Raw genomic sequence first — 23,716 nt, 5'->3', positions numbered from 1 at the left:
TTTTTTTTACAAGTAAAGGGTGCTGGTTAAATACCATAAAATATACCGGGTGTGTAATTATCAAGACACGATTCATATCACTAATGCAAATTCCTTTCTTCTGTCCATAAATCACATATAAATAGTTCAATTTAGTAACAAGTGCGCTGCTAATTGGTCTCGGGTCAGAATTGGTATCAATTAGAGAACACCAGACTCCCTTGCCTGTCTACCGTTCTCTTACATCTAATAAACAGCACATAACTATACCATTAAACTGTCATGTTTACACAAATCTAATTAACAAAAATCGCATTACATATAAATTTAAGATAATGTAGATGTAATAATTTTCACTGATACCTTCTTAAATTTATTCAATTTCCTTTCATCAGTTGATGTGTATGATAACCTGTTGATACCGTCTTGGTTTATACCGAGTATCAAAAGTTAATTACTTTTTTTTCCTGATAAATAGATGCACTTGATACTGAAGTGAAAAAGAGTAATATCTAATTGATATGGCAAATCGTATTTATACTTATTCAACGTATATCTCTTATACTTCATAAGAAATCAAACAAAAATAGAAATCAGGCAAATAAGATATCTTGAACCTGATTAAGGTTTTTTCCCTGGAAATTACTAAGACATTACTTAAAAGTGTTTAAGAGCGACTAAATAGGGGATTCAGCAGTTTGACAATGATGAGTTGCATTATGTGTGAACACTTTTCGTTACTGGCAGACACATAGGTTATGTTTGCCCTCTTAAATTTTTGATAATTATGCAATATTTTCGTCACGCTAAACAGGACTACTTCGTATTTAATCAGCAGATTGACAGTGATCAACTGTAACATGCGACAGATTTTTTGATTAGTGCGACACCTAGCTATTTCTTGGTTTTTCATACTTAAATAACGAGCTGAAGATGCTTATGCAACTTCATGATGAAGCAGATTTATAAAAATGTTCAAGTAGAAGCAACTAGTTTAATTTGGAAATTCCAAAAAATAATAATAACAAGATCTAATTGAGATCAAAATGTGTTTTAAGATACCAAAGGGATGTTAAAGTCGAAAACAAACTGGCATAAAAAAAAATAACCTACAAACAACAGTGAACGAAACACAAAATACAATACTAAAGATCGACCAGAGGTGGTCTCGTGTTCTCTAGAAGGATAAGCAGCCTCGGTTCTAGATGTGACAAATTGGGATTTGAAAAGCAAAATGTATATTTCTGAGCTCATGACATTCGTCTGTCAGATAATATACTAATAAGAATATCTTTGACATAGTTATCGTAGGCCTATATATTGAATATTTGATACAGATTTTTTTCTAGAGATAAATATTGTTTTCAATAAGTAAACATATACATGTTCAAGACTTTTATAAAATCAATGTTGTTTTATCTTATTTATTGGTTCTTCGATTGAATCAAAAACTTGTTTTATCAAACAAAATCTTAAAATACACAAATTTTCAAAATGGTTTAAATTGTCCGGATGTATCTATATTCTCAAGAAATGCAATTCTTTACATACGTTTCACTTTGAGCTCAGTTTTAAACCGACTATATGAAAACTATCTTAGAATAATAAAAATTAGCAAACTAATTCATAAATGTAATTAGTCATTTTGTGCAAAGATAGACAATAGATGCATATAACATAAACTCTTAAATGACCGAATGCGATGCTCCAAACGGATAGTTTTAACCTGACAAGTGTCGAGTGCTCAGGTGTTCAGAGATATTAATTATTTGTTCTGGTGTGATATTGTATACGTTGACCAGTGCTACGCTAGCACCATACGACAGGTAATTAATTTTCTCAGACGTAAACAGGTGTTCGAGGGTTCTTAACATGGCTGATTAGTATCTCGATTGGTCAGTGAGAGGTCGCTAACAAGACTTAGATTATGTATTTCTGAAATAGAAATAAATAATCTTTCCAAAAAGTGGACAAGTCTAATAATTAAGAGACAACGTATTAAAAATTGTAAATTCCTTTCTTTTGCAAAATAAGTCGCAATACTAAACGGGTCGGTATATTATGAATCGAAAAAGGCATAGAGAAACAACGATTCAACGGCATAATGATCGATATCAAAACATAATAATATTTCTAAGTTATGTTCATAGTTGATAGTGTAGCTTAATTAAGGTTTATGTTGTCGAAGCATCTAGATGTAGCCTCAATTGAAATTGGAAGAAGAGCAAAGTTATATCAACTTATGCGATAGCATTCCTATATGCACTTGACCATCACAAAAGCAAAAAAAAAAACACGATTCAATATGTTTCTCATTTTAGATTCCCTCATTTCAAAAGTGAAATTTTAAGCCTGGTAACTTTGATAACTATTTACACCACTGGGTCGATGCTACTACTTGTGGACGTTTCGTCCTCGAGGTTATCACCAGCCCAGTAGTCAGCACTTCGGTGTTGACATGAATATCAATTATATGGTCATTGTTATAAATTTACTGTTTGAAAAATTATCTGAAATACTAATAAAATTGAGAATGGAAATGGGGAATGTGTCAAAGAGACAACAACCCGACCAAATAAAAAACAACAGCAGAAGGTCACCAACAGGTCTTCAATGTAGCAAGAAATTCCCGCACCCGGAGGCGTCCTTCAGCTGGCCCCTAAACAAATATATACTAGTTCAGTGATAATGAACGCCATACTTATTTCCAAATTGTACACAAGAAACTAATAAAAAAAATAATACAAGACCAACAAAGGCCAGAGGCTCCTGACTTGGGACAGACGCAAAAATACGGCGGGGTTAAACATGTTTGTGAGATCTCAACCCTCCCCCTAGTAGTCAGCACTTCGGTGTTGACATGAATATCAATTATATGGTCATTTTTATAAATTTTCTGTTTACAAAACTTTGAATTATTCGAAAAAACTAAGGATTTTCTTACCCCAGGAGTAGATTACCTTAGCCGTATTTGGCACAACTTTTTGGATTTTTGGGTCCTCAATGCTCTTCAACTTTGTATTTGTTTGGCTTTTTAACTATTTTGATCTGAGCGTCACTGATGAGTCTTATGTAGACGAAACGCGCGTCTGGCGTATAAAATTATAATCCTGGTACTTTTGATAACTATTTACACCACTGGGTCGATGCCACTGCTTGTGGACGTTTCGTCCCCGAGGGTATCACCAGCCCAGTAGTCAGCACTTCGGTGTTGATATGAATATCAATTATATGGTCATTTTTATAAATTTTCTGTTTACAAAACTTTGAATTATTCGAAAAACTAAGGATTTTCTTACCCCAGGAGTAGATTACCTTAGCCGTATTTGGCACAACTTTTTGGATTTTTGGGTCCTCAATGCTCTTCAACTTTGTATTTGTTTGGCTTTTTAACTATTTTGATCTGAGCGTCACTGATGAGTCTTATGTAGACGAAACGCGCGTCTGGCGTATAAAATTATAATCCTGGTACTTTTGATAACTATATACCTCTAACCAATGTAGAAAAATAAACGCATAACAATACGCACATTAAAATTCAGTTCAAGAGAAGTCCGAGTCTGATGTCAGAAGATGTAACCAAAGAAAATAAACAAAATGACAATAATACATAAATAACAACAGACTACTAGCAGTTAACTGACATGCCAGCTCCAGACTTCAATTAAACTGACTGAAAGATTATGATTTCATCATATGAACATCAGGCACAATCCTTCCCGTTAGGGGTTTAGTATCATACCATCATAACATATATGAGAAGAACATAACCCGTGTCATGCCAACAACTGTTTTTAGAATAAATGTCTTTAGTTCCGACGCAAAGACCTTATCAGTGACTCAATATTAACGCCAAAATATGCAATCTTTAATGACTTGACAACAGTATCGTAATTATATCCCTTCTTAATCAGTCTATTTAAAGGTTTTGTAAGTTTCTGAGGTGTACTGACACCTTTGTGCTTTATAAAGAATATTTCCATAAAAAATTGGATGTGAAATACCTGAACGTATAAAAAGTCTGCATGTTGAGCTATATTAAGAATGTTCTAATCCCATGCATACGTTTCCTTCGCCGTATTTGGCACAAATTTTTGAAACTTTTGGTTTTCAATGCTCTTCAACTTTATACTTGTTTGGTTTTTTAACAACTTTGATCGGAGCGTCACTGTTGAGTCTTGTGCAGACGAAACGCGCGTCTGGTGTATCAAAGTATACGCCTGGTACCTTTGATAACTATCATTTATACCTTTATCTTGGATGGATTAGAAGCATATACTTCACAACAGTCAAAACTACGGTGGAAATCGCTTTTTGCTAAAAATGTTCTTAGACGGTTTCTAGTGTTCTAATTAGGTCCTTCAATTTAATGCTCTTCAAACATTTCATATTGTTGATTTTCCTATCTTAATCTGATGAAAGTTCTGCTAGAAACATGTGTCTGATGCACTTATTTTACTTCACTATACGTTTTGTTTTTACTACTTGTATGTCGTTATGGATGGGATAGATGTTCGGAACAAGTAGTCGACTCATTTACATTGTAACATTTTATATAAGATCAACGGTCGCAGTGTTAAGAACGAGTGACGAGAGCAATAGTCTCTTAGTTCATATGAAATTGATCTGAACTATTTATAAAAGATGGTGACATAGACGCATTCTAAATTGTATAATCCTTCAAATTGTATCACTGTAGTATGTGGTACTGCTTTACAAGTGGATCATTCAATCGTAAAAACAAATGGGGTGACAACTATCAAAACATTTTATAACAGGTAGAATGACTAATGACCAATTATCAGTAACAATTATACTGATACTAATACAAAAAATGTATGAGACTAAAGCATGATGTATGCCATTAATTTTGAAAGAAAAAATAAATTATCTATAATTACACTCCTAAATTTAGAATATTCTATTCTACCTTTGGTCATTCGACCCAACAATGTTTTCTCGATTTTCATTTTGTTTTCTTGGATCTAGCCAATGATATAGAATTATGATATCCATAATGAGACTGGTCAAAATAAGTTATCAATCAACTTTTTCACGTAACAATTGCGAACGATCAATTTGCTATATTTGGTTTTGCTTTGTATCTACTAAAAAAATCGCGGTAATTCCAAAAACACAAACTAAAAATATGTAATGTTTATTGATCTGGAACAAGTAATTCACTTATGATCGATTCAGATTAAAAGGATTGATTGTTGGTTGTTTAACGTCCGGTGGCAAATATTTCATGCATATTCAAGACGGAGATTAAAAGGAAGAGGGTTGTGACTAATCGCCCATGGGTCAATGATTGTCTAATGTTAAAAACGTGTATATCGATTGATTGCCTGATTTTTAGTGTCTAAGCGTCCAAATATTTCATGCATGTACAGGAAGATAAACAGGTTTATTGATGAAGAGTTTGTGTTGCCACTATTTTTTCAGATAGATGAGAAATTATCTCCATTTTAAAGATTAATCTTTCTTCTTTCGTTTTGTATCTCATTTATAAAACTAAAACTGGATGAAAGAAATTACATCAGTTTATAGTATGATTGGGTGAAAAAATATTTGTATTGTTCTACCTTAATGCCATCAACCTACATCTCAATTCATTTTCACTCAGTAGTAGAATTCTTGATTAAGAGGAACACACTTATTAAAAAAATGTAAACTGTCAGAAATAAATCTAAATTTGAAATATGTATTGAATTGACTACTTAGATGTGTATTAGCAATCATGCTACCCATTATATTGACGTTAAAATTTTAAGAATGCAATGAATTAATTTGAGATTTCTTGGCTGTCGACTTGACGTTTTGTGTTACTACACTTGCACGTCCGTTCATCTTTGAGGGGTCATGCAGTGGCGGATCCAGAACTTTTCATAAGGGGGGGGGGGGGGGGTCCAGTCATGCTTCTGTGATTCCCTAATCAACTTAATTTTTTCCACGAAAAGGGGTGCGTGCCTTCCAGCCCCTCCCCCTCGACCCGCCTATGGCATACACATTCCAAGATGCATATACTAGCAGGTCAATAGGAAAAGAAGATAACTGTCTTTAAAGGGTATGGCTGGCGCACCATAAAACCTGGTTCTACTGGTCGCTTTTATTTGGAATTACGTGTGCCAAATTAGGACAGTGACGGATACCCTTGGGAATAATCTACATTAAGATCGCTCGGAAAGCCTCCATTTAATCAAAGCTTTTGATACATTAGGATTTTTGGAATATACTATAAAGTCAAATACATGTATTGCATGAATCTTGCTGGTCAGTTAGAATAAAATATCTGTATATTTAAAAAGTGAAATGTCTTTATAGGTAGCCAACCAAGTCCCGTTGAAGATAAGATGGCATGCGTGTACAAAATCGGTATGAAAATAACAACAACTTCAACAATTTTTGTTCTACGAAAACATAATCAGCGTCTTAGATAACACATATCGTTGATACCTGCTTGTAATACCATGTTTATAACTTTTAACTACAAACCTATTTTCATGCAAAGAAATATGTACTGTAATATATATATATATATATATGGCTCTGACTTGAGTAATTCAAACTGTATTAACCTCGTCAGATCAAAAAATGATATCCTAATTAAAAATTACAATCTTATTAATCTTTACAATGACTCGATTTATAATAAATAACAATTAAAAGTAACTACATTTTTTATCTATACTCGTTTGATATTAATAACCTTTTTTACATTCTACATTTGTATATAATTTTGTATTCCCTTTAAAATCTATTTTACATCAAAGTAAGCGTACGTTGTTAAATAATGACTTCTGTCACAAGTTGTTGCAAAGAAGATTTAAGAAGTGTTTGTACCATGTAAATAATGCTGCACTGCCGGCACCTAGGTACTATCAGTGAACGGGACAAGACAATGACAAAACATATCTGGTTAATAAAATAAGAAATCAGTCTTAAATTTGTAAGGTGCAGTGTAGGAAAACTGGTGGAAAACTACAAAAAAAATGTTGGGAATATTTGTTGCTCAATTTAACTAAATGATCTGCACTAATATGATTTGACAGTCGTCTTGAAAACATAGGGTGCGGTGTAGAAAATGGGAGGAGACCCGAAAACGATGTTTGTGTTAAATTATATACATTGTATAAGTGGATAATAATAAAATTTAAAGGGAGGTATGTGATACGTCGTACAAACAATAATACAATCATATTGTGCGTGTGTTACAACGAATTCACATTAATTATTTTGTCTTCAGAAAAAGTATTTGTAATTTATCTCCTCTCGACCTATTGACCCCGCTAGAGTAAACTTAAAAAGAATCTACCGTCTAATCTCTTATTCATTCGTATCTGATTAGTTTTCACATACACCACTGACGTTAATTCAAATTTTACAAATGTTTTACTTAAGTTAATATTTTCTTATGATAACTTGAAAATTCCTGTTTAACTATGATATATTCTAGTTAACGTGGTAGAAAGTTGTTAATTGGTGTTAGAGTATACCGGGGTTAGCATGGCCTATTGTAATTGTCGTGACGGCAAACGTTGAATGGTCATTCTGTTCAACTCTCGTGGTGGACGTTATTAAGTTTGTTTAGTCGGATACATACAAGTGTTCTAGAGATGTTTAAACAAACTTAGGTACTCCAAATGGATTAACATTCCCTTAACCATGTAAACATAAAAGTATGAAATAAAAGTTTAATAGAGAGAAATGTGATAAATACACGCAATTTATGGTGATGTTTCCACTGGGATAAAAATTCAAAAAATGTGGAGAAATTTTCTGTCCAGTCTCTTTCTAGGTAAGTATGTAATTCTTAAAAATAAAATATTGTAGTGGCAGTATATCATAACATCGTAAATCAGTTACTAAAATAACTCAATTAAAAATGACAGCGAATTATTTAATTGGGTTTTTACAGTCTCCGGTTGCTTATTTCTTTTTTAAGATTCTTTAATCTAACAAATAAATTTAATAAGAAACAAAATTTTATGTTTCCAACGGAATTTCTTATTCCAAACATTGTTTATCTATATAAAAATATATTTAAGTAAAAATATGATATATATAAGTAAAATGTTCTTATTTATGGTGGGATTATAGTGTCATAAAGTGACGGTAACGGAGGGTCAACAATATAAATACAAGAGATTAATTGCCAGTAATTTACGGGTGATAAATTACTCTATATTGAAGTCTGTCCAGATAGCAACGTTTACCAGATATGGCAGCCCTTTTTTAATTTGTCACGTTAATAAAATTTATTACTTTTACAAGTGCAAGTTTTATTGATATAGGAACGGTTTTGAAATTAATAAATGTTTTTATAATTGCTGATTTGAACCGTAAGAATTTTCGTTCAGTTAGATTTCACAGGTATTTTATTCATAAAGGTATACTCATGAATGAATCAATGCTGTGTTTTTGAAATTACAGAACTCATTTAGTTTTACAATTAAAAGTATAGTAATCGTAGCTGCTATTAAGTAAGTTTAATATATTGTAGCAATTTATCATTTTAAAAAAATCCCTTGATCCGTTTCATCGTAAATACATAAAGACAGAACTCTAAAATCTTGAAACGAATTCAGAAGAACACTGAAACTCGGTTCCCCCTAAATCATGGTCGTGATAGGTTTAAGCTGAACCAATTGACGTGTATATACCACAAATCCCTTTATCCTAACATAATGGCTAAGTTTGCATAAATGTTATTTTAGGTAGTTTGTCGAGAATTTGATAAACGAAGTAGATTTTGAAGGATGACAAATTTATCTCTTTTTGAACAGACAGTTTATTTATTCTACAAATAGATAAGAAAACTTGTTGATACTTTGCTAACAGATAAAATCATCTTTCTTGTCAAATAATTAAACTGGACCTCCGGAGTTTTACCTTTCCTAACGATACAATATTATTAGATTTTGTCATTTATTACCCACAATGACAAAGGATATCTTTTAAATATCCAATTTAAATATTAATATAATTGGATCAGCATCTTGACTTACTTATTCATACTAAGTAAAACTTCAGTAAGTAAGTATTACTGCAAGAAAACAAGAAAGTATATAAATGTTATTACAAAAACAGCACAAATATACAGCCAAAAATAGAATTACGCTGCGAAAGCTGCTAAAATCGCATATGAAACATTACACCAAGATGTCGTAAAATAAAATTGGACAGCCATTATTTAATGCTTTTCCATAATATATAATCAAATCGCTGAAAGACCACCTTTCTAAATTATTGGAAATAGTATCTAGGCGTAAATCATCATAGTAAGCACAGATTTGGCCACAACCAGAGCACATCATCAGAAATGAATATGACAAAAAGGTACCCAATAAACTGAGCACACATTAACGTCGATGCAGTATTTTTTTTGTATTTTCTTTTTAATGAAGCTTTAGTTTTGTTTTCAGTTGTGTATGTTTTGGGTTAGATTTTTTTTGTTTTAATCATATTTATGCAAATGCAAACTTGTTGAACTGTTTGTTTTTGAGATTCAAATACATTGAAACTAACATAACACAATTTTCGCAAGAGACAAGATTCTACTAACTGAAAGGCGCTGTATTTTTGTTAATCCGTTAAGTGCCAAGATCTTTTGATCTACCTTTATAGCACTTCTCCAAATAAAAACGTTATTTACAATTCACACTTCGGAGTACCTTGTGTCGTATCCTACCTTAAGAAGAGTTCGAGCTGTCAGAGATGTATATACTAGGTCTGTTTTAACTATTAATCCATTGTTTGTTCGGGTTTAGTCGGTTAATCCTGGTTATCTGTATCATATACTAACATTATATGCAGATATATACCTGCATAGTAAGATATTTTATTTACACATACATGATACGTTATTGAAAATTAAAAAAAAATTAAATGTTGATAATAAGTACGATCTTTATAAAAAAAAAAGTCACAAATTATACCAGGCTTATAATTTCGTCTAACCGTTCCTCACTGACTCTCTCGAATGAAAATGTTAAAAGCACAATTCAAATACTAAGTTGAAGAGCATTGAGGACCAAATAGTCCGACATGTTATGTCAAATACCACCACTGTAATATCCCAGAGGTAAAAAAAAAGTCCTTATTTCTTCGAAAAAATCAAATTTTGGTTAACCCATTTTTTCAGTGAAATCCTAAATATATAGTTCATAAAATTTTCAAAAATGGTTTTATTTCACACAATAGACATTTTTAAAAACTTCTTTCAATTGTGACTTAAACTCGTCATATAGGATCATGTGTGAAAGAACAATAATATTATAACCAATATCTAAATAGTACACCTACATTTGTAATTTCGAATGTATAGTGACAGCTCAAAACTACAATTTTGATAAAAAAAATATATTTATAAGGAGTGAATTCCTAGCAAAAAACAAAATTCTGAAGGAAGTAATTTAAAAATTGTCTATTTTCTTGCAGACTCGACAAGATTCATTGTGTTGAAAGCAGCCTTTCAATGTAACAATTAACAAAACATGTTAACATTACAAAAATTTACTAAAATGTCTTCCTCTCATTATTATGTAGCTTTAAATTATTATTTTTTTTGGAAAGATGTAAGAATGTTGCAACAAATACTAGCAGGTTTTCAACATCTTTTTTTAGTTTGACACGAAGGAAATTTGACCTTCCCTTTTGGTCTTCTGACGTTGTGTTTTTTTTTTACAATTCATCCCTAACAACAAATTAAAATAAAAAACCCGATAAGATGTGCGATTAAAAAAATATGAAAGTGACAAATTGCCTGTTAAGCAAACATTTTATTTCTTTTACACCTTGATAACACAAAGCTATTTATGTAAAGATTAAAGCATCTCTGATTGCACATTATTGAGATGCACTTCCGTAGCTCGACATAAAATAACGTTTGATTTCAAATTGCATTAGTTAAATTATCTTAATCTGGCACGTGGCAAACGAATACTTTTATTGCTACTGCTATTATACTTCAATGAGAAAGTATGAATCAAAGATTGGTGCTAGAATATTATTAAAAAAACAAAATGGTGCTTTTCTGGTGTTGTAAGTAAGGTAACAATTAACTGAAGTAAAGCCATCAAAACAAAACAAAACAAAACAAAACAAACAATGACCATTTCGGTTCATCGGTTATAGAAATAAGTGATCTTTTACGGTTAAGATTTAACTATAGATATAAAATGAGGAGATGTTGTATGATTGCCAATCTGAAAACTATCCACCAAAGTTCAAATCAAGTGTATGTAAGCAATTAAAGGCAACCGTACGGCCTTCCACAATGAGAAAGAAACCGTATGGTCGGCTATAAAAGGCCCAAACATAATACAATACAAGTTTAAAAACTAACTATAAAATATAAAAATCTTAAGTATGATCCATATACACAGGAAGATCTCTTTCCTTATTATTGCAGAAGGAGTGTCGGATATGCTTCATTTTGAGTAATGCATTGGCTTTTGATTTTGGTAGATGACCAGGAGCTTTATATAAGTGATTTGTGTCTTATAATGCGCGATCAAAAGTAGTATACTTTTTGGACCTTTTGGATTATAGCTCTTCATCTTTTATATAAGCTTTGGATTTCAAATCTTTTGACCACGAGCATCACTGAAGAGACATGTATTGTCGAAATGCGCATCTGGTGCAAGAAAATTGGTACCGTTAATTTTATTAGTAACACATTGCAAGAGTTCTGACCACCAGCGCTGTCCCGCACGACACAAGACCAACAAGTTGCAAAGCTATGATGTTTCCAATTATTCACATAACTCAGGAGACTAGTAAATTTGATGAAGTGCTCCTGAAACTAAAACATACCAACCTTTAAATCAATTCTACTTATCAAATAAAAATATACATGTTACTGTATAAAATTGGACATGTACTTTGTAATCCTAAGGAAATTGAAAGGTAAGAGAATCAAAGTAGACAAATCCATAGTTAAGCCATTAAACCCTCCCAAATTACACAACTCAAAATTGCACTCATAGTTCAAAAGTAACAGTAAAAACTGCACTAAAAACTTACTCGTTAAAATAAGATAAAGTTTCCTAATGTGACATTGAGGATAAATTAGAAAATGTTAATAAGCAGGTAATTTACACACGGTCAATGGATAATATATGACATTCTGTTACATTATAATTGTTGTTTATAATTAAAACCATATTAAGAGAATTAGAGTATTACGTGAGATAAAACATAATCTTAATAAATACGCCCATGTCGCGACGACTGTTTACATTTTTATATATAGGTAAATTACCTGCAAAACCTTTTTACCTGTTTTGTAGTTGTTTTTTTTTCTCCATATTATTCCTTTTTAATCCTTTCTATACCTTTCCAATAACATTAAGAAATAAAGCATTACAATAATAATGATGCTTGCTTCAATAGAAGAATACTATCCAAACCTCTCAATTATATGGCAATGTTTACAACACACACTTGAGTGGAATGCAATGCTTGTTTGTCTATTTATTTCAAAGATGTCTTTCTACTGTATTATTTCTTGATGAACAGTACACAGGGAATGGGGTCCGTTGTCTTTAGTATTGTTCCTTAGTTTATGAGCATCGAGAATTAAATTCATACTACGAGACAGTGCAGATAAAAAAGTACAACCTGATACGACCGCAGAGGTTGAACCCTGAACTGTTTGAGCAAATTTGGACACCATATTCCAGCTTGGTACTGTCTGAATTTGGATTGTGATAAATTTTTTAAATAGTATAGGTATATGACACAAAATAAATTCAAGATGTTACAAATGTTTTGCGTAATACTGTGCAATTTAAGATTCTTCTTGAAAATTTAAAAAAAAAATGAAATTAAAAAAATCAAAAAGATCTATGATTGCCAATGAGACAACTTTCCACAAGCAAGAGAATAAATGACACAGAAATTAACAACTATAGGTCACATTACTCCCTTCAACAACGAACAATGCGGTATTGCCCATATAACATAGTCAGCTTAAACAGGTCCCGAAATGAAAAATGTAAAACAATACAAACAAGAAAACTAACACTATAATGTATGTAAAAAATAATGAACGAATATGTAACACATAAACATACGACAACCACTGAATACCTTGGACAGGCACATACAAACAGAATGTGACGGGGTTCAATGAAAGAATACAATCTTGTATTTACATTATGTCAATAAGTTATTTGTTCTTTTGGCATAGTAAAATGTAAAAACTCTTACATTTACGAAAAATCTAAATGGTTTGTGGGATAGCTTGATAATTATAAAAAATCATCTTTTAAATCTTAAATGATTGTCATCGAGAATTTACAAGGAGCAGTACTTCAACTAAATTACGAATGTGGTATCCAGTAATTGGGATATAAATAATATCTGGCATCCAATTTGTTTAACGTTTTTGACACTTTTGTTCGTTTTACATTTCTTTGTGAATCATTAATAAATAACGTTTGTCGCAGTGACCACAGGTTTAATTAAAAATAACATTCATTAAATTCTTGTCCTGACTCAATCAGTTTAAGAATAGTAACTGTATCTAGTTGACCACGCCAGTTGTTTTGTTGACCAGGACTGTTTATAACAACTGACCACATTTTATGAGATATTTTACGAGTATCTTTCTTGTAAGGTATCTAAGTTTATGAGTATCAAGTAGATTTAGCTCCCCACCTGGCTCAAGTAATATAATGCTATCATAACAAAATGTAATAAGTTGTATAAATTAACAAATAACCCACACAGGGTACTTAGCTTTGTTGAGAAAATGAACTTGAATTGTCTAAATATCTACATCAGATAATTTAGAATCGGAATAGAATTTATTTCAGATGCTAAATGTTTGTTATGTTTGATAAGCATAAGAAATTCCTTCTTTTTTGTTCTGTTAGAAATTTCTATTGTGTATTATAGTTGTTTGAAGAGGTATTTAAAACACGCAATCTGGTAATTATCATGAACTCAGCCACAACACATTTGTTTGTCTATCGCAATCTGGTTCTTTAAGTTCAATCATTGTTAGTTGCTTGTCGTTGTGTCTTTCCCTATACCATGTGCACACAGGTACTTGTCTCAGATTTTTTTTATATACCTAAATATAACAGGAAAAAAATGATTCTGAAACAAGTGGCTGTGTATGGTGATTGTTTTTTATTATGGTTTCTTAATCTCCTTGTGTCAATTGTTTGATATTTCACTTAACTCCAGTAAAAAAAGTGGGATAATTAAGAAACTAAGGGCAATAGTAAACTGGTCCACCGTTCTATCTATAGCTTCGCACCGAAGTGTAGCGATAAGTGAATACAACAGGGGTCCAGTTTAGGGCAATTGAAACGATAATATAACTGATAAAAATCCAGAGACCCAAGAAAATAAATGAAAAGACCATCAGCAGCCAGAGAAACACTACACAAAAAAATCTACACACAAACAGTTAACTCCAATGTGTAAAAACTGGTTATTCTGGTCTGAAATATTGCTGCCTCAGTATTCAGTACATTATACTGAAACTTTGATGTGTCCTTTGTTTGATACTCGGAAATAAACGTCTTACGTGATTACATACAGTCCATAAATCACCAGTGAGCTCCCTCAATAAACAACATTCAAAGAGAGGAACAGTAGTGAGATAATACATAATTAAAATTAATACTTTGTTTTCAATTCTGGATACCCAATAGATTACTTTGATAAGGATACTAGACTTATTATCAAAATATTTCATGGATGTGTCATATTGCATTTATAATGTATAGTTGCTTTGAATTTATATCTTTATATCTTTTTTTTAACTGATTTTTACAGCGTATTCAGTAGCTGGCACATTCGACGAATTTCTATCAAAAGACACAAACATTAAATGTCCATCTACCAATGAAGAGACAGAAAGACTGCATCCTCCGAAGTTCAGAGGGGTTTGGACGTCGTCGAGGTAATATAATATTTCGATTACAGAGTTAGCGCAAGATAAAAACAAATACTAGCAACTTTTTGTAAAGGGAGTTTTCTCAAAATCTTCCAGTACTCTTGTCAATGAAAACGCAACATAAAACCAACCTTACAGCTACTTTCCTAATGCATGTAAAGCAAGACATTGGACACTTTTCAGGAAAAACTATCGATTCTAGAACATTTGTTCACCGGAACTATAATATCTTTGCTACTTCCGAGAAAAAAAATAACAGAATACTCATAAGCTGTACATCTAATAATGTACCAATAAGGCCTGAACGCAAAATATAAATTAAAATCTTAAACTCACAGTGTCACAAAAATGACAAATAGAAGAAAATAAACTTAAGATTAAATAAAACTTTAATGGACCTAGGTGCGAAACGATGTAATAATTCCACTTTTTCTAAATAATGATTAAACATTCTTATTTGCCTTGTCAAGAGCAATCGGTTATGTTTAATTTGTACAAAGTGAATAAATACAACGTTCACACTTATGTATTAAATACTGTGTCAACTAAGTTACTTCTACCTTACTTCGGAACACGGAGGGCTAATATTTACAGAAAAAAAATCAAAAACTTCTTATTATTATCCTTAAGTAAAGTGACAAAACGGGACAAAAGAAATTTTTCGAGTCGACACCTAGCATTATTTGTATTAGAGATTAGGCCATGATAGATTAATTTTTCGTTTTTTTGATTTTTCCTCATGTTTTCTGTACCGGTGTTTTCTGTCCGGTTAAAATGAATTAGTAAACAGATATAATTTATCGATATCTCGTGTCGATTATGCATACATATCAAAATTTTAATAAAAGAAAAAGGCATCTATTTTGTTGCTTTTATGAATGTAAGCTCGTTGTGTAAAAAACACAGCAAAAATATTTTTGGAAAAATCTTAATCAAAGATAAAAGTTGTATCCAAAGATATTCATTATATTCTCAAGATCCTTTCAGTCAAAACTACATAGGGATCTTTCCATGTCTTGATTGGGACAGCGGTTGTTTTATTTCGTTGGACACTTATATTCGTGGATCAAGTCATCCACGAAACCACGCAAATTGGTTCCCCTTGAATTAAAGTACCCTAACAGTTATGGACGTGGGTATAAGACAACGCCCTTTTTTTTTAAAGAGTAGAGGACGAAAAACGAATATCTATAACCTCTTCGCCTATACATATCTACATGTCACAATACGACCATTAACTACGGGGTGAAAACTCATACCATAAGGTCAGCTATAAATGGTCCCTGAACACCAACTGAAATTATAAAAAGAAGATGTGGTATGATTGCCATTGAGACAACTATCCACAAAAGACCAAAATGACACAGACATTAACAACTATAGGTCAAAAGAGACAAAAATAATTTGAAGCTCGTCAAACTCTCTACCAGTAAATAAATTCAACGTAGTGATATTGAATTCAAAATTTGTGTTTGTCCTTGCAATTTAAAAACAACATACAAATTAATTAGTATTGGCCTAAATGATAATATTAAGGGTAACAGGATCCTACGCTTTTACGTGTTAATGGTCGTAAAGAACAAGATATCCCTGTAGTCCATCATTAGAGGGGTAAATGTGATAAGGATTGTTGGATTTATAGGATAACAACAAAAAAAGGACATCTAGATTAAAACCAGCACGACTTTAAAATAGGAAGATAGTTTTGAAATAGAATACGTTTGTTTAAAATGACAAGAATTATTACTAGTCAGGGTGGATTATTTACAGAGTATCTGACTATAGTGTAACATTTCTCCTTGTGTATATATAGTATTACAAAGAAGGAATCTGTGTGTCTATGGTTTATATACTATTTTTGTAATTGATACATAGTAATTACCATTGTATTGTATATATGTTAAGTAAAATGTCCGCGTCAAAATTTCAACTCGGTACTTCTCTCAAACTCTACGTCAAACCTCAAAGTAGTAAGGTATTTTAATGACTTGACCACATATAAACTTTTAGTATTTTCCGTTGATAAAGTCACAAAACAGGACGAAAGCGGTTTAACAACAAACATTACCTTTCTTAAAATTCTCTTTGCCATTTTAAAAAAAAACGTTTCTTACTGAAACGGTTGGAAATTTTTAAAAAGCAAGAGTGCACATTATATTATTGAACATTACGTTATTACCGGAATATATTTAGATACAAATCAATGTAAAAATGTAGGTACAACCAGGTTTAACCCAACATTTCTAAAAAAGAGAAATGCATGTACCAAGTCAGGAATAAGACAGTTGTTTTCATTTGTTTGGTGTGTTTTGGCTTTTTAGGGTTTGAAAAAAATATATATTTTATAGACAACCAAATGTTATTAAACTTAAACACAATGATTATGATCATGGTCCGGCTGAACTCCTTTTTTTTTTAAACTTTAGCATTGCCACTTTAATTTAACCCTTTCGGCTCGATATACTTTGAGATTACCATTTGAACACTACCTTAAACGAGTACGATCATAGTTGTTTATAAAATAGATTTTTTCAAATAGTGAGAAGGAGTACTGTTAAAACTCTGATGATTTTCTAGCTCATTTTCTTTTTAATCACTGAGTGTTTCGAATCGACTATATCGATGCAGATAAGTCTATCGAATCCTGATATGATGAATACAATTGAGGATGGAAATCGGGAATATGTCATAGATAATACGGCCCACCCAAGGGAAGATAACAGCCAAATACCGCCGATGGGTCTCCAACGCGGCGAAAATCCTGCTCCGGGGTGGTCATCACTGAGCTGTCCATAATTCATAGCAAAACATAACAGGCAGATTTTATATTAAATAATAATTAGATAAACAAAATATATTCAGATATCAATCCATTTCTCATGTGTTTCTTTCCCTTTTTATCCGACCGTTGAGTGTTTGTAATGTTAGTCTGTTGTCCATTGACATCCCACTGTTCCATTGAAATGCATAGAAACATTTCTACGCCGTTTACTACAATGAATGTGAACTATTCAATTACTGCTACATTTATTACTGTATCACATATCTAACTATTTATCTCTTGTATCTAATTGAATTTTAATGTGCATCTGATATATGTTTTGCCATTTGAGAGGTTGGCATGTGTCATTGGACGAATTGTTATAGATATAGTTTATTAATAAACTCGACACGCACCTGTTAAAATTGTAATTGAAGTAATAACTTTTTTTGCCTTAAGTGTTTCTCTCTGCAGCAAAAGTAATAGGACAACTTTGCTCTAGCTTTGACCCAGCCCAATAAATTAGCTTTTAACTATAGAGAATACGACTTCGATTAACAATTATGTTTTAAGATTTTATAAAACCGTCTCCACTTTGAAATTATATACCCTATGTCGATATAGTGTAATATGTAAATTAGAACACAACCTTGAATATAAAAAAGAAGATGTGGTATGATTGCCAATGAGACAACTCTCCACAAGATACCAAATGACACCGAAGTTAACAATTATAGGTCACTGTATGGCATTCAACAATTAGCAAAGTCAATACTGCATAGTCAGCTACAAAAGGCCCACAAATTACAGTTTAAACGAGAAAACTAACGGCCTTATTTACGTACTATATATCAATAAAGTTCCTATAAAATAACATCTCTTGGAAAGTTCATATAAATGTATACTGTGATATGGTTTTCTAAGTTTCTTTCCGGTGTGTGTGTGTGAGTAGTACAGTTAACTTTGTAATATGTATTTTATCATTTCAGATGTGAAATCAGACCCGGTCCTGAATTTTTAGTACGAAAATATATATTCCGACGTAAAAAGTTTAAATTGCACCAGTTTTACTACTTTGATGCACAATGTACCAGACCCAAGTACGGCATCACAGCAGAAGGGTCAATCAAAGTTCAGCAAATGTCATGGGTTGTCCGAGGCGGTGCCGAGTCAGTATACAGACTGTATAATGTAACAATCAATCCGTATAATAAACATTTCGCTAGAAAGCTTAGCAAAAGAATCAAAATGTACTGCAAGCCATTACATGGAATAACTGTTAAGCGATATAGGAAATATAAAATATTTAATTTTCCAAGAAAATTCCAGAAATCCAAAGATTTTGATTGTACAGGACTTTTATCTTTATCATTCCACGAATTGCAGCTATTGAAAGTTGAATTAAAAAAGACGACACACTTTAATAAGCATAATTCTTACTTAAATGATAATAAAATAAGCAGGTACGAGAAACCAACACGTTTGCTGTACTTGGGAAATATACATACAGATATTCAACAGAGATCAACCTACAGACCGTACAGTTACCAGACGCCCCTCAAGAAGGGTAATGTAAGTAAGATTGTTCATTCATAGTTATCCACATTGATTTTTTTTTAATAGTATCATAACACAGACCAAACGGTTATCAAACAATATTAATAATAAAGAATTTTCCCTTCATACATACATTCTCGTTTTGTTTATATAGATTATACCGTTGGTTTTCCCGTTTGAATGGTTTTACACTAGTAATTATGGGGCCCTTTATAGCTTGTTGTTCGGTGTGAGCCAAGGCTCCGTGTTGAAGGCCGTACTTTAACCTATAATGGTTTACTTTTTAAATTGTTATTTGGATGGAGAGTTGTCTTATTGGCACTCACACCACATCTTCCTATATCTATATCAACAAACATCCATTGCGTACACTTAACCTGAATATACATTATGACCGATTTTGACCGATAATGCAGAGTTCCACGGTCGTACAATTTACAGCAGCCCAGGATTACAGTAAATACGGCATTAAGCATCACAAAAGATACCATTTTTTGTTGCGCAAACACGCAGGGTGTACTTAATTTTCTGTATGAAAAATCCTAGAACATGAAGAAAACAACGTTATGTCATCATGGTCTTGTTAGTGAAGTACGATTTCTTTTTACTGAAATCATAAACTAACTCAGTAAATATAAAAATATAAAGATTGTACTCAAGTTATTCAAATCAATCTATTAAATGAAAGAAAAAACACTAACAAAGAGGGCATGCAACATAGCATGCAATTTAATGTGACAACCTTACGAAATAACTATAAAATTGACAATGGTAATGGAGATTGTGTCAAAGAGACCGAAAACCCGACCAAAAAGCAGAACATCACATCTTTGTATGGGACATTTGTGCTGAAGTGCCATTACTATGACTTAGCAATACTGACAGAAGGTTAGACAAATCTCTATTTGAAAGGATTATCTGTTAAAGGGTCTGAAATAAGGAGATAAAAATCTGTAAATACATTGGTGTAAAATCTTAATTTAAACCATTTCTGTAACAAAACATTAGAAGTAGGCTCATGATGTAACATATAATCTTCTTTCGTCCCACTCAAAAGGCTGATGTGACATCTGCAACAACCTAGTTTAATCTGAATTCAATAGAGTGGACCTTCAGGGTTTTCACCTTTGTCAGACGTAAACATTGTTGATTAATATCAAATTGAAATTGCAATCTAAATATATTAGCATTACAGAATTAATGATTTTTGTGCAGATTTTTTTTTTTTTTTATCTTTTTTTGGATCTGAAAAACATCCTCAATAAACTGTCTCACTTGCAGAATTATCGGTCCTTGCTCTAGCTAGCAAGGACTGATTTATATAACTCTGCATGGAGAGTGCCATAAGTTTAATAAAAATATCATCTACCAATAAAAAAATGCGATAACGGATATACATTCTTAGCTCCGTCAAATGTAACCTTTACAAATAAATCCCTAATTGTTAAAAAGGGGGAAAACACACTAGAGGGACGTCCAAACTCATAGATCGAAAATAAACTGACAATGCTATGGCTTAAAAAGAAAAAGACACATAGACAAATTATAGTACAAAAGACAAAACATAGAAAATTAAGCTAAGCAGCACAAACCGTACCTATAAGTTATGAAGCAGTTGTACAAACAAACAAAAAAGAGTATTTTATATTTTTTGTCATTGTTTGAATAAGGTCACAATTATTTTTCCCGTCAAATATTTGGTATTTTGAAAAGTTTAAGTACATGTATATCAACCTTTTCAAATGTGTCTGAGTTTTATTGAACACATGATTATTTCAAAATGTAAACACTTCTTACTATGAATCATCCATCATATTCACAAAGAATTCTGTCATATTTTTGTAATATTCCCATAACAATAGAATGATAATTTAATTGTTATAATATAGAATGAAACATCTTCGGTCATACTGATATAATTAACACTTCTGATCAACTTTAGTTGTCACATTGGTAGACAAATTAACAACTATAGCAAATGTAATTTCACTACAAGTATTGGTCTTTGTCTTTGAAACTGGACAATTTCTAGTGAATCACTATTGATACCTTATAGGTTTCTGTGACTCATTAAGTATACGTTCTTGATGCTGAAGTTACATCGAGAGGAATAGGTACAAACAATATAAAAGTACTGAAACGAATAGACAAATTTTAGACATCCGTAGTGTAAAGATTTGTTTCCCTTTTTTTTTCTTCTCATGCACTTTAATGCCTATATGGTTAATTACAGTCACTGAATCAAAAGCCAATACGAAGTTTTCAATTTGCAATCCAGAGTTCTATTGTCCACTAAATGATGACCTTAAATGCATAAAATATTTGCCACTGGACGTTAAGCAACTAACAATTAATCAACCAATCAATCCATCCAGTGGCCATGTTGTCTGAATATCGAGTTCTATCCTTCTTGTTTTTAATTCTTCTTTCTGATTTCATATTTGATATGACTATTTTTTTAATTTTCAGACCCGAGATTGTAAAATTTGTCGCAAAATAAAAAAGTCAAATGAATTCAAGCCACCTAGATTGGACAAAATTCGTAATCAGAGAAGAACATTCATAGATGGATATTGGAGTAGCAGAGGATGTGAAACGAGATCGTATGGACAGTTTCTAAAACGATCTTTACTGTTTCATGCTAATGGTGTCTCATGGGAAGGAATATACAATTTCTTCCGAGATCCAGACTGTAACCATGGATCCCTCTCTGTTCATGTTTCGGGAGGTTACTTAAAGGAAAAAGAATCTCGAATAATCGCCGGAGCATCTGATTTCAAATTTAACTTGACTCAGATGAGTGTAATCCCGCGTGATTATTTCACCACGGATACGCTGAATCATGCGCGGAATAATTCATGTGGAATAATTGGCACGTGGAAAATTGATTCTGTGCAGTCGGTAGTTAGAACAAAAGGTTGTGATATTCTTGGTTTACACGTTCCTACAACGGAATTTGAAATAATCAAATTAGAACAAAGACAAGTTGACGATGTTTTACTTGTTGGTGAAAGACCAACTGATGGGAAATCTTTATCGGGACCAAGTACTCGACCGACGTCATTTCAGCCACCATTGATTCGCTGCATGGTTGAACGAAATAATAATGAGCTTCCAGACTTTTAAAATACCTCAAATCATTTTCCGAAAAAAAACCAAATCGATTGATACAAATTTGTGGACCATATTTTATATATTTGATATTGTAGCATACGTTTTTACCTCGATCAGTTTCTAATGAGTGTATATTAAACGTAGAGAATTAGTATAGGTTTAACTATGTACCAAATCGATGTACCAAATCATCAATACGGGTTATTTTGATAGATTGTGTTCAAGCTCACAAAAACTAACCAGCGAATTGTCAGGCAACATCATAGTCTTGTTCAAAACAACTTATTACCCCAGTAATACTATAAATAGTTACTGTAGTTCTTACTGAATTTGTTATGGTCAAATGAATTCTGAAGGATAATCATTATAAATCTTAGTACATTAAAGACTGTAAACGTTACGATTCTTGACATTAAAATAAGTCCATTTTGTTTTAACTAAGCCCATCTGCAAGCTTAATCCATAATACACTTCATAGGAATTTTTGAGGATGGTAGGACATTGCATGTTTTATTTCCCATTCATATCTTTTATGAATGGTTTTGTTTCCTTGTATTGTTTTGTTTTTATACGACCGCAAATTTTGAAAAGATTTTCGTCGTATATTGCTATCACGTTGGCGTCGTCGTCTGCGTCGTCGTCGTCGTCGTCGTCCGAATACTTTTAGTTTTCGCACTCTAACTTTAGTAAAAGTGAATAGAAATCTATGAAATTTTAACACAAGGTTTATGACCATAAAAGGAAGGTTGGTATTGATTTTGGGAGTTTTGGTCCCAACATCTTAGGAATTAGGGGCCAAAAAGGGCCCAAATAAGCATTTCCTTGGTTTTCGCACTATAACTTTAGTTTAAGTGAATAGAAATCTATGAAATTTTGACACAAGGTTTATGACCACAAAAGAAAGGTTGGGATTGATTTTGGGAGTTTTGGTTTCAACAGTTTAGGAATTAGGGGCCAAAAAGGGCCCAAATAAGCATTGTTCTTGGTTTTCGCACAATAACTTTAGTTTAAGTTAATAGAAATCAATGAAATTTAAACACAATGTTTATGACCACAAAAGGAAGATTGGTATTGATTTTGGGAGTTTAGGTCCCAACAGTTTAGGAATTAGGGGCCAAAAAGGGACCCAAATAAGCATTTTTCTTGGTTTTCGCACCATAATGTTAGTATAAGTAAATAGAAATCTATCAAATTTAAACACAAGGTTTATGACCATAAAAGGAAGGTTGGTAGTGATTTTGGGAGTTTTGGTCCCAACAGTTTAGGAAAAAGGGGCCCAAAGGGTTCAAAATTAAACTTTGTTTGAGTTCATCAAAATTGAATAATTGGGGTTCTTTGATATGCCGAATCTAACTGTGTATGTAGATTCTTAACTTTTAGTCCCTTTT

At 32.2% G+C, this 23,716-nt stretch overlaps 1 protein-coding gene across 1 annotated transcript; it reads left to right on the top strand.

Annotated features, from left to right (window-relative positions):
* Positions 1 to 7,164: 7,164 nt before the first annotated feature.
* On the top strand, positions 7,165 to 22,639 carry LOC134720562 (protein APCDD1-like). Its single transcript, XM_063582886.1, has 4 exons — positions 7,165 to 7,777; positions 14,776 to 14,902; positions 18,647 to 19,229; positions 21,684 to 22,639. The coding sequence occupies exons 1-4, from the start codon at positions 7,744 to 7,746 to the stop codon at positions 22,338 to 22,340; spliced, it is 1,401 nt and encodes a 466-aa protein (XP_063438956.1). The 5' UTR covers positions 7,165 to 7,743; the 3' UTR covers positions 22,341 to 22,639.
* Positions 22,640 to 23,716: the final 1,077 nt, after the last annotated feature.

The sequence above is a fragment of the Mytilus trossulus genome, chromosome 6 (genome assembly GCF_036588685.1).
Source record: "Mytilus trossulus isolate FHL-02 chromosome 6, PNRI_Mtr1.1.1.hap1, whole genome shotgun sequence".
NCBI lineage: Eukaryota > Metazoa > Mollusca > Bivalvia > Mytilida > Mytilidae > Mytilus > Mytilus trossulus.
Note: the sequence above shows the minus strand (reverse complement) of the source record. Positions and strands in the feature narration are given on the sequence as shown.

What these genes read in the sequence shown, in the direction of transcription:
- LOC134720562 (XM_063582886.1), top strand. Translation starts at nt 7,744, where the DNA reads ATGTGGAGAAATTTTCTGTCCAGTCTCTTTCTAG. An exon ending in TCTGTCCAGTCTCTTTCTAG is followed by an intron (nt 7,778 to 14,775) that starts GTAAGTATGTAA and finishes TGATTTTTACAG; the next exon opens with CGTATTCAGTAGCTGGCACA. An exon ending in CGCCCCTCAAGAAGGGTAAT is followed by an intron (nt 19,230 to 21,683) that starts GTAAGTAAGATT and finishes TTTAATTTTCAG; the next exon opens with ACCCGAGATTGTAAAATTTG.